At 37.4% G+C, this 16067-nt stretch overlaps 1 protein-coding gene across 1 annotated transcript in view; it reads right to left on the bottom strand.

The window, feature by feature from the left end:
- Window positions 1-16067, bottom strand: part of NBAS (NBAS subunit of NRZ tethering complex) — a 339918-nt gene that overhangs the window by 209592 nt on the left and 114259 nt on the right. The window contains exon 22 of the mRNA XM_045807103.2: window positions 3515-3598. Within this exon, the coding sequence (XP_045663059.2) occupies window positions 3515-3598 (84 nt within the window). The remainder of the gene's footprint in view (window positions 1-3514; window positions 3599-16067) is intronic.

Raw genomic sequence — 16067 nt, 5'->3', positions numbered from 1 at the left:
TAGGAGTTCTGGCAGAGAAGATTGGCTTAGATTTCGGCTTGCTGCGGTTGGTCTGAGAAGAAATGCCCAGGTGCCTTTTATCTACTTAGAATCACGCAAAGGCACGGGCTGTGGGGAACTGGGAGGCGTGGGATGAATGGGTCGGTGCTCTGCCCGTGCTACTCCCTCAAAAGCCCATCTAGAAATGAGAGAATTCACCTGTCAACAGTCTCTCCTGTCCACTGACTCCCCACCATCTTCAGTTTCTCTACCTCTCTTCAACCTCTCGTTACAATGGCTAAGTGACGGCTTCTAATTAAATATGGCTGAGGAAGACCACGCATTTAAGCTCCACTGTCTCCTGCGACTCCCCTGTAATGGCAGCACAAGCTCGTTCAAGGGAGAAGGGTGGAGGATGTCACACACACGCTCAGGAGGGGCAGGGTACATGCTCACCATTGCCTTCCATTCTAGGAAGCCCACAGTTAACGGCCAGAACTAAAAAATCAAGTAGTGACACAATTGTTATTCCCAGATATGGAGCTAATGGCAAAACTATCATCTGAAAGAATTAAAAGTAATTGCTTCTGGACAGCAGGAAATGGGGAGAGGGGAACAAAGGACTGCGGGTTTGGGTTCTGCTTTTTTTTTTTTTTTTAACAACAAGCTTTGTAGAAATTTTTAGCTCTTTAATCTACTTGCAAATATATACAACTTTGATTAAAAAATGAAAATTAAATTAAAAACAACTTTTAAAGATTTACTATTTTAGAGACAGCACGAGTGAGAGGGGCAGAGGGAGAGAGAATCGCCAGCAGACTCTGCAGGGAGCAGAGTCCGACGCAGGGTCGATCTCATGACCCTGATCACAACCTGAGCCGAAACCAAGAGACGGAAGTCTGCCCAACTGACTGTGTTACCCAGGCACCCCTAAAAACAACTTTGAGAAAGCAAACAGCAAAAACACAGCAGGACATTCAACTGCCATATACTAAAACTTATTGGAGTAAAAAAGGTAACTAAGAATTACTTCATTATCTCAGATATCCAAAACACAACAAAATTAAAGAAAATGGCCCACATTACCACTAACATTAAGAGAGCTTCCAAACGTCTCTTGCAATGATTACTCTACTGTTTAGGGCTTTTATTCATCACTTCTCAGGTAGTACATATACATACTATCAAAACTCCAAAAGCATGAAAAGACTCCTATCAAATGAAAAGCCAGCAGTGGCATACACCATCCATACTGCCACCATCCTTGCCACCTCTACGCCATGTTCACGCCTTCCAGCCATCTTCCTGGATTTTCCTCTACGCATCTAAACAGTATGTGCTCGTGTTTGATTTACCTACCACTACGTACTATTCAGCTGTCCTAAACCACAACCATCCACTTCCCCTACACCCTTTCCTCCCACTGTGGATATATCACAATTTCGATTAAAACCACTAATTATTTGCATTATTATGATTATGTGATTATGATTGTCTTCTCCTAAGCCAAGCGGTACATTATCATAACTATTGCTCTTTTTGAACAACTTTTCATTTTCTGGAGTTAATCAATGCCAACTGTCCTTCTGTCCCACCCACTGACTTCTATCCATCCATTGTTATGTTTTCCAAATTCTCTAAAAGATGTATTAATAGCAAAATATAAAAGAACATAAAGATTTTTCCCAAATAGTCAAATATAGCAGGTAATATTCCTGTTCCAATTTTAAAATTTTTCCAAGAGACCTGGCTCTTGAAGCCATCCACACCCCTCCACAGTCTGTGCTGGCTGCTCGCTCACCCGACAAGAACACAGCTGTCACCCTGGGCCCTCCCGTTGCCACAGCCTATGTTAGAGCCCAGTTCTGAATCTAATGGCTTTCTTTTTTTTCCACTGACTCCTTCATTTTAATAAAACACATCTTCTATGGCTTCCTGAAATGAGATGTACACGGGTGGTAAATTTTACAAAACCTTACATGATTCACCTCATACTTGATTGATGATTTCTGCTAGATCTAAGAATCCTGATCAAAAACGATTTTCCATCAAAAGTTTTTATTCTATTGCTATTCTGGAGATACCTGAGGTCATTCTAACTCAAACCTTCCTTTTATGTAGTATGTTTTTCTCTCTGGTAGACTGCATCCTGGATATTCTGGAAGGTCTTGATGGTATGCTTTAGTGCAGTGGGCATTTCAATCTGAAAACTCATAGCCCTCAATTCTAAATAATAGGCTTGAAAATAGTTCAAAATTTATAAAATTTCCTCCCTTCTATTATATATATCATCTCTTTCTGGAATGCCTGTAATTTGAATATTAAGTTTGTTTTTTTAACTTTGCTCTCTTATCTAGCTCTACAAGGTAGATATAAGCTCTCTATATATTTTTCTACTTTCTGGGAAAGTACTTTGCTTTTATCTTTCAACCCTTCTAGTTTTTAGACACCAACTATCATATTTTTTATTTCCCAAAGTTCTCGTAGTTCTCTGTTCCTATTTTATAAAATCCTTTTGTTACTTCACAACGGCAGTATCTTCTCTTATTGCCTGGGCAATATTAATTTTTGAAGTTTTATTTTTGAATGGTCTCTGACTTTCAGTTCCATTTTCCATGCGTTCTGCCTGCCGGCACCAGTCCTCAGATGTCCAGGAAGCTCGGGGGTTGCGGCAGGACTTACTCATTTGCTGTCTTCACTGCGACCTGGTAATGCACGAATCTTTCGGGACAGTATGTCAGTATCTAGAGGCCTCTTGTCAGAGGCTACTCCATTTCTCCAGAAAAGAAATCTCCAAACTTCTATTTGGGGAATACACCTACACTCCAGGAGCTAGGAGGTGGCAGGGAACCAAAGCTTCAACGTTCAGGACACAGATTTTTCAATAAATGCTCCGATTTTCAACTCCAGCACTCCAACCCCACCCTATGCTGTGCCTAATGCCCAGGAATCTGGAGGATTTCTGGATCAATCTGAAGGTTCTCGGCCTCGATTCATGAATCCAAAAAATAAACCTCTGATTCCATGTAAAGGAAATACAGAAGGAGAGATGGCAAAGAACATTTACCTGACTGAGGAGTGAGGAAGAAGGGAATTCAAATGCTTTCAGCCCCACACCTCATCTCCCACCTGCCAGTAGTTGATGACTCCACGTTCTGAGGCTTTCCAAGGTTAAGTCTCATAAAAATAAAAATTCAAACTGAACCAAAAACAAAGATGTGTGCATACCATAATAACAACCATGAAAATTATATTTCTATGTGTCAAAGACTAAAAGGGAATACTTTAAAAAGAAAAGAGTCGGTGTATCAGGATCATTTTTTAGAATATTTACTTTGTAGTATTTAATATTCTTCCATTAAAAAAACTGTAATGTAACTGAGTAAAAGCAAGTCAAGTGTTTAAAACGACTCCACTCAAACTCTCAAATCAGGGACTATCAAGTTCATGGTCACCTACCACACACCACTTGGACAGGGCCTTCTACTCACCCATCCCAGAGAAATGAAGGTCCCTCGCACAGGCTCACCCTTACCTGCACTCCAGCTCCTCACACCAATCTTTATCTCGGTGTTTGTGTTCATGCCAAGGAATGAGCACCAAGGAGTCACCGTTATAGCTTAAATTTAAAAAACAAAAAAACAAAAAAATACACAAGCATTTAAAATACATATTAGCTCAATGACTGGCTACACAAGGAACTTGATGCAAAAAGTATTTCTATAACGTTAAGTCTCCTTTCCTGCTTATGGTATATTAAGTGGTACATGCTATATACAATATGTAAGTGGAAAATACCAAATTGTTGATTTCTCTTCAATCAGAAAATGGTTCAAGAAGAAAAGGGTATTATTTCAAAACTAAAAATTTGGCAAGGAACTAAAGGACAGCATGGATGTGTGTTCACTCACATATTCAAAAACATCTATCAAAAGCCTAAATTTTATGTTCTTATTATCAACATAAATGGCCCCTTGCTCTCAAAAAGCTTACAGTCTAACTTCCTGTGGTCATAGAAATGTTCTATAACTATGCTATCCACTATAGTAACCAGGGGCTACGCGCACATGTATTAAGCACTTGAAATACGGCTAAGAGAACTTTAATTTTAATTAGTGTTAATTAAAATTTAAATAGTCATATAAAATTTAATTTAAACTTAAATAGTGGCTACTGTACAAGACAACACAGACCTGGAGGACAGGTAATTATTATTAAGAGGGAAGAAATGGTTTTGCAGGTTAAAAATAACACTAAACGATCAAAAGGTACAGATTTTCAGCTAGAAGATAAACAGTACTAGGGATGTAACGTACATGATGACTAGAGTTAACCCTGCTGCATGACACATGGGAAAACTGTTAGTCAGGTCAGCAATCCTACGAGTCCTCATCACAAAGAGGAAACTTTTTTCTTTTTCACTTTCTTCCCTTTATATTTTATCTATAGGGGATGACGGAGGTTAGCTGAACCTATTGCAATAATCATTTCACAATGTGTGGAAATCAAACCATCATGCTGTGTGCCTTCAATTTACACAGGGATGATGTCATTTATTTCTCAGTAAAACGGGAAAGAAAGCACACCACTAAAAAATTAAGAGGAGAACTAAGAGAGGGAAAAAATTAGGCCTGACTGGATGGAATTAAGAATAAATTCAGAAAGAGCACTGAGGTACAGACAGTTGAGTATGGTAACAGAGCAGAGCACCATGCCGCACATTGGGCAGCACGAAGCACAGAAACTCGGCTGCCTCGCACCTAGCCCTGTGGTCTTTGGCACGTGATTTTCTAGAGCGAAACACTCCAACCGTTACCTTGATGGTCCCTTTTAGCTCTAATATTCCATAAACCCATGACAACATTTGAAACGTTCTGAATGAAGACAAAAATTTTAAGAGCAAATTTCAATTACTCTGCTTTATAGTTCAATGAAACATTTTCTCTCCTGTTTCTGAGTTTTAATAGTTGCAATTTTCTAAAATTTCGCATAGCCCCAGGGGAAGGACTGCACTTTCTTTTAATAATAGGTTGTATTTTGCACTTTCTTCTCTTACGAGGTTATGTAACGTGCCTTGCACAAGAAACACTTCGTAAACATTTGAATATTATGTCGATGAAGAGATTAGTACCCAGGTACCAGGTAACAGGAGCCCACTGGGCAGTTTCAGGTGAAGACGGAAGCTGAAAGCTCTGAGAACAGGCAGTGCTGTCCGTCAATCAACAGCGTCCCCATCAGATGATTATTACTGGCCCAAATTATCCAAAGTCAAAGATTCCCGTTAGATACAAACAAGAAGAAATGTATTATACCCTATTTTACAAACACAGTATTTTACCCACTTTGCAGCTAGCATGCAATGTCCTTGCCAACTGTGTACCAGAGATAGATTTGTGAAGGCATGTGAGTTCATATGTTTAAATTTCTGTGTCACATGTATGACTATTTAGCACAGATGCCACAATCACACTATTTCACTTGTCACCAAATAAAAAACTATTTTATTTCCCTCTTTGTCAATAACTAATACTTTATCACAGGCTACTGAAATGGAAAATAAAGAAGAACATGGGGATATAATGATGATGATAATGTTCACTCTTGCAACATAAGAATAAATTATAGCAGTGAATTGAGGAACAAGGAAGGAAAAAAAATGAACAAACGATTACTGCCTTTTCTAATTAAAGCAGACACGGTTCCATAGCTACACAAAACGCTTTCTAAAAGAATTTCAAAAAAATGTATCGCAAGTTGAGATTTGTACTTTCTACACAAAGTACATATTAGATACAAGGGTTATTACTGAAATGATTAATAGTGGCATGGGACCCTCAGCAAAATAATATTCATTTGGTATTTAAAGACTAGAAAGCTATAAAACTTTGTTAAGCTTCACTGAAACAGAAATGGGTATGAAAACATACCTGTTTTTATCAAAACACGTATTAAAGACAAGTTCTGCTCAGAGGTACACTCCAAAAGGTAGGCCTGAAGAGTCCTGGGCTAATAAAGTATTCTTGCTGCATTTTCAAGGCAAACCACAACTAAATGTTTCTAAATGTGCTGATCACCACTGATTTAGTAATAGTACTACTTGTACTATTAGTAGATCTGCAATGATCGGCAGCAATTATCTTTAACATTTATTGATCTCTTACTATGGACTAGACAGGATGAAATGCGTTTAACATACAATACCTCATTTAGTCCTACCAATCTAACATAACTGGTGATAGGACCTTCCTCATATTATAATGGGAAAACTGAGGCCTAAGTTAACTTGCCCATCCTCATAAAACTAATAATTGACAGGGCCAGGATTTCAACACAACCAGTTAGAATCCAAAACTTAAACTTCTAGCTAGCACACACCTCTAGAGAGGGCAAAGGGCTAAAATCTAGCCCCAACCACAAATCCATCCATTCTCATTTCTACCATTCCCTTGCTTCATACCGAAGAGCCACCAGGCAAGATGTGTAGGAGGCTGGAAGAGGGTCATTTGAGCCTTCCCGAAATTTAACTCAGACAACCCAATAAGGACCATTTACATGTATATTTAAAGTACAATATAAAACCAAACTCAATGCCAGTAGCTTACTAATATGAGGAAACTAACTTCTACCAAATATGGCTGGACTTTAGGTCTGATCACCAACACTTACATAAAAGCAAAAAAACAAAAACTTTCTTTCAGCTCTTTCCTTTTCTTACAGGATGTTTCTGCAAAGCAAACTATTTTAAAACAACTTTTAGGAGTTAAAAATACTTGCTATAAAAATACAGTAATTTCTTGATCATGCTTCAAATAATTGCATTTCAAAAACAGGATCTCCTCCCTACCCAGAATATAAATTCTTTGAGGGCAGAATTTTTGTTTGTTTTGTCTACTGCCATATCCTCAATACCTAAAATAGTGCCTGGCATTTCACAGACTCTAAAATAATCTGTCAACTGAATTATTAAATGAAAGCACCAAGTTTTTTTTCAAGTGAACACTGTCAACTATGCTCAATTTTTTTTTTTCAAAAAGTGCTCTCATGAGTATCACAGAAATTCAAAATTGGAATAAGGCAATGAAAGGGGACAATCTGTTCATAAGATTACCAGGTATGCCAAGGCAGTACATATATCCACGGAATCTGCAGGTCTGAGAGTGAGAACGAAACGCTTTCCGAACATAGACCAGTCCGCTGACGAAGCGTAAGCTACACCAGCAGTGGTGCACATCTAATCCAGGTAGAGGGACAGGTCATGTTCTAGCTCAGGTGGGAAAAATAGTTCAGAATACTTATTTCCGTAAATCTCACCATTCTTAACACTTGAAAATAACTAATTGGTTCTATCATTGCCTTTCTAAAAATGCCCAGATTCTAGCCGCTTATTCTTTCATAAGGTAAGCAGAGTGATAGCACGTACAATAAAATCCAGAGAAAACCTTTTTCATTAATTCTATTAGTCACATAAATCAGTTAATGGGCTAGGTGAAACTGTGGTTCACAAAAAACATAGTAAACACACTGCTTCCTTCTGAAGAACTGTAAAAAGTTTGGGGAGTTTGCAAAAGTTCCACTCTGAATCTGAAGTTCCACAAACACAAAACATTTACATATACTTTGTTTCATCTTTGTTTTTTATTGTTTCCGCTTGGCTTAAGAAGTCTTAAGACTTAAACGCATCATCCCCCACTAAAAAAGAGAAGTACAGGGTAAACTTAAATGATCTCTTTACAAAATAATGGCTGCTTAATTTTAAGATTCTTTATATTAGAATCCTGTTCATTGTTTTATTCCAAACAATAAACTTTGCTGGTTTCATCTGAAGGTAACATTTATCTGTCAGCAGGAAAGGAATGAATATTACAAGTTCTATTATGTTTGACTATTCTCTCGCCAATTATTTCTCACACTAAATTTAAATGTTTTATTTCAAAGAAATTTTATCAAGAATAAACTTGTAGAAAGTTCTTTTGTTCGTGTTCTATGCCGTGGAAACAAAAAGCAAAACAGACTGTGCATTACTACTAATTGCCACCTTTTATGCGCTGGTTTTAAGATGTGGAGTTATATTTATTTCTATTATTTAGCATAGAAGAAAATGTTCTGGTAAATAAAGGACAAGAAATAATAATAATGTGAGCCCACATGTATAACTACACTGTGGTTACCATTACCGAACAAATCACACTGGTCTGAAACTCAGTGGGAAACCAATCAAAAAGCTGTCATCAGTCAGAAGGCCAGGCTGGAAAAAAGCTATCTAAAGGCCTCACTCAGAGTTCTCTTCTGGACCAACAGGATTCACTCTCATTGACATATGACACAAAAACAATAGCAGATTAAGGAGTTATTTTGAAACTTTTTTAAGATTTTATTTATTTTTGTGACAGAGAGACAGCCAGCGAGAGAGGGAACACAGCAGGGGAGTGGGAGAGGAAGAAGCAGGCTCCCAGCAGAGGAGCCCTATGTGGGACTCGAACCCGGAACGCCGGGATCACGCCCTGAGCCGAAGGCAGACGCTTAACGACTGCGCTACCCAGGCACCCCCAGGAGTTATTTTGAAACTTAACCCGTATTCTGGGATGTTAGCAAGGTAAACAAGAGACCAGAGTGAAAATACCACCTGCAGGACTTGGGCTCTCCTCGCCGCCCCCCCCCCCTGTCCCATTAGTAAAACAGAAGGAATAACAGTATTAAGCTCATTTGGATTTGGGGAGAATCAAGTTAGCACATCTAAAGACCTCAGAGTAGTTCCTGATATCTAATAAGTGTTCAACTATCATAAAAAGCATCATTATATTCCTAACATCAGCAAGAAGGTTTTCATGGGGAGTAAAACACAAGATACATGTAACTGCGTGACATTTCAAGATCTACTTTATGATAAATAGTAACACTATATAAATAATATCAATGATTATGTTTACAAATACCTAACAACTGCAATAAACTCTGTTGACCCCAACCTGAATATATGGCTCCTGGCCAACACAATAAGCAGTAATAAGAAGTGATGAGCTGATTCATGGGGTAGAACTAAGCAACAATATCTACAAGGCATCATCTCTCTCCCAAATGCTTAAAACAAAATTTGAAAATAAGTATTTTACCATAAGCAACGGATGATCTGATTATTTCTGAGGAGGACAACTTGGCAAAATCATTAAAGTTTAAGGGAAAGCCACAAACCCCAAAGGAAAATTATTCCGAAAAGCTAAGTGAGAAAGGCTACTCTTCAGCAAGGTGCCTGCTGTCAACAAAACAAGGGGCAACAGATGACTACAGAGGTCAGTGATTGAAAAAATTGACCCTTACACATCACCTGTTCCTTTGAGAGAGGACACTAATTCCGAAGAACAGGCACTCAAGGTCCTCAGAACAATGAAGAATACTTATGTTTGCTACAAGGCAGGTTAGTAGGGGTAAAAAAGGCATCTTCAAACCCAAATTAAATGGCATGTACTTCAATAAGAATAAGCTAAAATAGACATTTTTTTTAAAATCCCCAAAACATTTATGTAGTAATTTTTACATTCAGCATGTGGTGTTACACACAAAAAAAAATTACAATTTTTTTTATTTCTGTCATGATTTTCATATTTATAATACTGCACCTATAGAAAATAGGGATGAATTAAAACTGGTGAATTATAACTTTCATTTATAGCATAAACTCAACTGTAGTTTCAGAGTTGCAGTATGTCATTCAGGAAGGAAGAACACATATTCAATAGGACAATACTGAAAGATCTGAGGTCTAAGAGTCAACCAAGCATTGATGAGGACTATTTCACATGGGGGAAGCTCAAAACTCATGTGCCAACCACCATCAGGGAAGTAACATAAGAGAAAGAGTCAATTTCATTCCCTGTTTTGTTACTTAGACTGAAGAGCAGCAAAACTCTTTTATTTCATACTACTTAAAAATAACAAGACCCTAATGAATCTCCTTTGGTCTATTAATTAAACCAGCAAAACCTTCCAGGACAAAGATAAAAGTATATGACTTCTGAATTTATCAACTACAAAACTAATGAAATATACCAAAATGTTTATGAATTGTTTCAATGTACTTTACAAACCCTGACCCGATATAAAGTTATAATGCTAACAGAGTTTGAACCAAAGGATTAGAGAGGAAAACAAGAATTTTTTTGTCTTCCTTTTACTCATATAACTAAAGAAAACAGCAAAATAATGCCTATGCAGATCTCAAGACACAGGAAGTGTGATTTCCCCACCATCACCCTTCAAGATCCCGTATATTCCTGCCTCTAGACCTGCACTGAATGGGCATTTCACACACAGCACTTCCTCTGTGTGAGCACAAATACAAAGTTCCAAGCGATATATATATACACATATGTAAATTCAGCAGTCCTGAGAGACAGCCATTATCTCTCTCCTTTTACAGGAGAGAAAACAGTGGCAGAGAAACGTTTACTAACAATGCAAAGTCACACAACTAAAAAGCTGCAGCTGGGATCTGAACCCAGACAGCCTAGTTCTAGAACCTGACTTACTGAGTGAATGAATAAATGATCAGCAGGAACACATCCACTAATATTCCCTTCATTCTAATATCAAAGCTCTCAAAAACAAACAACAAAAAAAAACCTTTTAAGAACTGAAAAGATTTAATCAAGATATAAACCTTAGTGAACCACATGAGAAATTGTTCAACATCACTAATCATCAAGGAAATGCAAATCAAAACCACAATCAGGTATCATCTGACACCTGTCAGAATGGCTAGAACCAAAAAGACAAAAAGTAACAAGTGTTGGCAAGTATGTGGAGAAAAAAGAACCATCATGCACTGTCGGTGAGAATGTAAATGGGTGTAGTCAATGTGGAAAACAAAATGGAGGTTCCTCAAAACCATATGATCCAATAATTCCACTACTGGGTACTTACACAAAGAAAATAAAAACACTAATTTGAAAAGATACGTGCACCCCTATGTTTACTGCAGCATTATTTACAATAGCCAAGATATGGAAGTAGCCCAAGTGTCCATCAATAGATGAATGGATAAAGATGTGGTACACATATATACAATGGAATATTACTCAGCCATAAAAAAAAGGTTGAGATCTCAACATTTGTGACAACATGGATGGACCTCTTAGAAGGTATTATGCTAAGGGAAATAAGTCAGATGAAGACAAATACCAAATGATTTCACTTACATGTGGAATCTAAAAACCAAATGAGTAAACAAACGAAAAGCAGAAACAGAGCACTTTGTGTTACACGCAACTGATGAATTATTGAACTCTACATCTGAAACTAATGATGGACTGTATGTTGGCTAATTTAATTTAAATGAAAAACAAAACCCATAAACACAGAGAATTGATGGTTACCAGAGGGTAGGTGAGTGGGGAGATGAGCAAAAGGGTGAAGAGTAGTGGGAGATATAACCTTCTGGTTACGGAATGATTAAGTCCCAGGAATAAAAGGCACAGTGTAGGGAATATAGTCAGTGGTATTACAATAACGTTGAATGATGACAGATGATAGCCACCCTTGTGGTGAGCATAGCATAAGGTACAGACTTGTAGAATCAATACGTTGTGAAACTAATTTGATGTTGAAACCAATCTGAAGCTAATATAGCATTGTGTGTCAACTATATTTCAACTTAAAAAAGAAAAAAATTAATCTGAATAAATGAAAAATATAAAAGTCAATTAAGACTACACAGCTGAGACTGTGATCCTCCCGCAGCATTTACCTCACTGCTACTGTGATTATTTATTTGTACACAAGTGGTTCAGAGTGGGGGCACTTTACGCCCTCAGTACCCAACTTACAGAAGAGTCTCGGCAAAATGACTCAATCAAGTTAATGACTCAGCAAGCTCCTTTTAAAAAGGAAGCAATCTATTACTCTTTTCAAAAAATCTCTTCAAAAAAAAAATTACACTTCAGAAACAAAATTGTATAGTGGCAATAGGGAGAAAAAAATGTGGATTGAGATTATTTAAAACGAATTTTAAAAAATTATAAATTCAGCATTTTAACCTCATCTAAATGGATAGAAAAGCAGTCTGATTCATGGCATGCATATTTACAATGTTGTCTTTACTTGGCTCAATCAATGTGGATTCCTTTAGAGGAAAAAACAATTGAAACCTTCTGTCACGTTCCCAGATAAAGGTTACCTGACTTTTTTCCACATTACTAAGCTTTGTGTGTATTTCTGTTACTTCTGGATGGTCCCCAACTTAGAATGGTTCGGTTTACAATTTTTTTTTACTTTACAATGGCGTGAAATGGATATGCATTCAGTAGAAACTATACTTTGAATTTTGAAGTTTGGTCTTTTCTTGGGTATGATACTGTCTCATGATGCCAGACAGCGGCAATGAGCCACAGCTTCTCGTCACCCATGCTATCAACCACTAAGGATAAACACCCAATTTACTTACAACCCTTCTGTAATCACACAACCATCCTGTTTCTCACTTTCAGTACAGTATTCAATAAATTACATAAGATGCTCACCACTTTTATTATAAAACAGGCCTTGTGTTAGATGATTTCGCCCAACTGTTGGCTAGTATTAAGCATCATGAACATGATTAAGGCAGGCTAAGCTATGACATTCAGTAGGTTAGGTGTATTAAATGCACTTTCGACTTAATATTTTCAACAATGGGTTTAGGATATAACCCCACGATAAGGCATGTAAGATATGTACAGTTATTTATTTGTGTCTTGCTCCTTTACTAAACTGTAAGCTCCTTCAAAGTTTGAGTCATTTTCATATCCTTAGTGCAATACCTGGCATTCATTTAAACCCCGCTAAATACTTGACAGATAGATGGACAAACTGAAGGACTGAGTATGAATAAATAAATAAATGAAAACAACCAGTAAACCACAGGGTATGTACAGCTCAAGATCAAGAGGCTTTTTCTGTGGCTAAAGATTTAGACAATGTACTTTAGAGTTTGCTCAAATTTTTCTGATTTAAAACTTCTGAAATGGACTGTATAACCTCCTACTGCATACCCATGCCATTAGCAACGCTGCAGATACTGTGTCCTGCAGGTGGCTCTGTGCCTGTGCATGAGCATGCAGAAGCAGAGAAAAGTGAAAGGTCCCAAGCCTTAAATAAGCAAAGAACCACAGAAGGTGGCTGGCCCTAAGACCCTGCTGTACAAGTCTTTCTATAGCCTTTCCATCATGAGTTCTTTGGATCTAGGCCAAATTACACAGCAGACTAATAGACAATCACAACTGAAGAAACGAAAATCCCAGAAATGAAGACAGAGAGACTCTGATGTCAATTCCACAGGCTGTGGTTGGGAAGACAATGGTCTAAGTATCTGTGGTGCAAGTAATTCTAACACATCCCTACTGCTGATGAAGTTCAAAGTTAAACTAGAGATTGCAGGAAGAAAAGAAAGCAAAGCATTAGAGAATTTGAAGGAAATGGGTCTAATATGTTTTAGTATAGATTCTTACTACCTAACAAACACTCATTCACACAATCAGAAACAAGAAGGACAGGAAGGGCACAGGAAGAGGAGAGGGAGTTGACGCTGGGATAAAAACAAGTTCCAGCTTATTCACGAACAAGATACTATATCAATTAGATAGCCCTATACCTACATTGCTAGACCACTTTCTAGAATTTTCAGATTAAAGAAACCCACTACAGATTAATTTAACCCACTGTAAATTAAGAAACCCATTTAGATCAACTTCACAGAGAAGCTAACCTTATAGCACGTGCGCGCGCGCGCGCACACACACACACACACACACACAGAGTGTGATTCAATACACAATGCATTATGGGAAAGAACAAAATATGTTCATAACAACAGGGATGGGAACTCAGCTAGTGACATGAACAAACCTACATGCTTGGCATCCAGTAAAAAATACCAGGTATGCAAAAGAGCAGGAAATTATGGCCCATTATCAGGAGAATTATCAATTTCTTAAACCAGACCAAGAAACACCAATAACATGACATAGAAATAGAAAACTTTTTAAAAGCCCAAACCTAACTCCTAGGAATGAAAACGCAGCAGGTCAGATGAAAACACACCAATGGCAGTAAGGGCAGAAACCACAGAAGCAAAGAGTAGTCAGTTTACGAAGACACAGTAATAGAAACTATCCAAAATGAAATGCAGAAAAAGACTGAAAAAAACAAATTGTAGTAAGACAAGAGCAAGTCGCTCGCACACATGTAAGTGGTGGCCCAGGAAAGAGTGTGTGTATTGAGGAGGGGAAGTGAGGGGAGAAAAAAATACTGGAAGAAATCATTGGCCTGAATTTCCTAAATTTGCTGTAGATCCAAAGAAGTCAATAAACAGCAATGAGAATAAACCACATCAAGGTGCATCGTATCCAAGAGCTCAAAAGTGGTGACAGAGAAAATCTTAAAAACAAAGAAAATAAGACACATGATGTAAAGAGAAACAGTAAGAATGACAACCAGCCTCACGGAGGACAAAGGAAGATGACAGTGGAGTGAAACCTCTGAAGGACTAAAAGGATAAAAGTGACAGCCTAGAATCCTATACTCAGCAAAAGTATTTCCAAAACAAAGGCAAAATAAAGCGTTCTTCAGGCATACAAAAGCAGAGAATACATGGCCAGCAGACTCGCCCTACAAGAGATGCCAAAGAAAGCCTTTCAACAGGACAAAATTGATACCAGATACGAATCTGGACCTACAAAAGGCAATGAACAGCAGCGGAAACAGTAACTACATGAGCCGATATAAAGCTCATTTTGTAATTTTTTAAAAGGTTACTTAGTGAAGCAAAAATGATAAAAATGTATTGTGGTGTTCATAACATATGTAAAAGTTACATATAGGACAACAATCATTCAAAAGCCAGCAGGGGGAAAGATGGAAAAATACTGGGGTAAGGTTCTTACATTATACATGAAGTTCTACTGTATTATTTGATGGTAGACTATCGTAAATTAAACACATGTGCTGTAAACACTACAGCAACCACCAAAAGAAAAAAAAAGGTATAGCTAATAATCCGATAAAGGAAATTAAATGGAATTATAATAGCCAATTCAAAGGAAAGCAGAAAAAGAAAAAGGCAAACAATGAATAAATGGAACAAATGATACACAAATACCCAGGTGTCATCTTTTAACTGAACCACACTGAGCTATGCATTATATATAAATAGCCAGAGCATGACAACATAAAGGCAGAGATTACCAGATTAAACAGCAAGATTCAATTACAGTTGACCCTTGAACAACACCGGTTTGAACTATGTAGGTCCATTTATATACAGATTTTTTTCTGATAAGTACAATACAGTACTGCAACTGTTTTCTCTTCCTTATGATTTTTTAATAACATTTTCATTTCCCTAGCTTACTTTATTGTAAGAATACAGTACATAATACATACAACATATGCGTTAATTGATTGTTTATATTATTGGTAAGTTCCAGTAAACAGTAGGCTATTAGTAGTTAAGCTCTGAGGGAATCAAAAGTTACACATGTGTGGATTTTGGACTGCACAGGGGGTCAGTGCCCCTAACACCCACGTTGTTCAAGGATCAACTATATATTATCCATAAAAAACACGCTTTAAATATAAAAAAACAAAACAAAATATCAATGTACATCCAGCATTAGAAAAGTATCCAATTTGAAAGACATCAGAAATCTGAGCTCTGTTGAGAGGTAAGAATAGTTATTTATGTTTTCCAGAGATTACATATTAAAAGAGTCCACACAAGCCACTCCATTTCTTTCAGACAAAAACTAAGCTGTGGCGTCAGAAGTCAGGGTAGTGGCTCTCTTGGATGAGGTGACTACAAGAGGGTAAACAGGACAGGGTTTAAGGGATGCTGATAACGTTGTTCTTCAACTCGCTCACAAATTCACCAAACTGTACACTTAACAATTTGTTCATTTTCCTGTATATATAATTCAATACAAAGTGAAATTAAAAACTTTAAAATTGCATTCGAAATCAGGTTCACTAAGCAACTTCTTGATTAATAATTTGGAACCTCAGGGACCTGATACCAGGAGAAGGGTGCTCTCCCAGATGAGCAATCAGCATCAGTGCCATCA

This window comes from Ursus americanus, chromosome 7 (assembly GCF_024610735.1).
Source record: "Ursus americanus isolate L20-20 chromosome 7, mUrsAme1.1.p, whole genome shotgun sequence".
In the NCBI taxonomy this organism is placed as follows: Eukaryota; Metazoa; Chordata; class Mammalia; order Carnivora; family Ursidae; genus Ursus; species Ursus americanus.
This window is presented reverse-complemented; position numbering and strand designations above follow the sequence as displayed.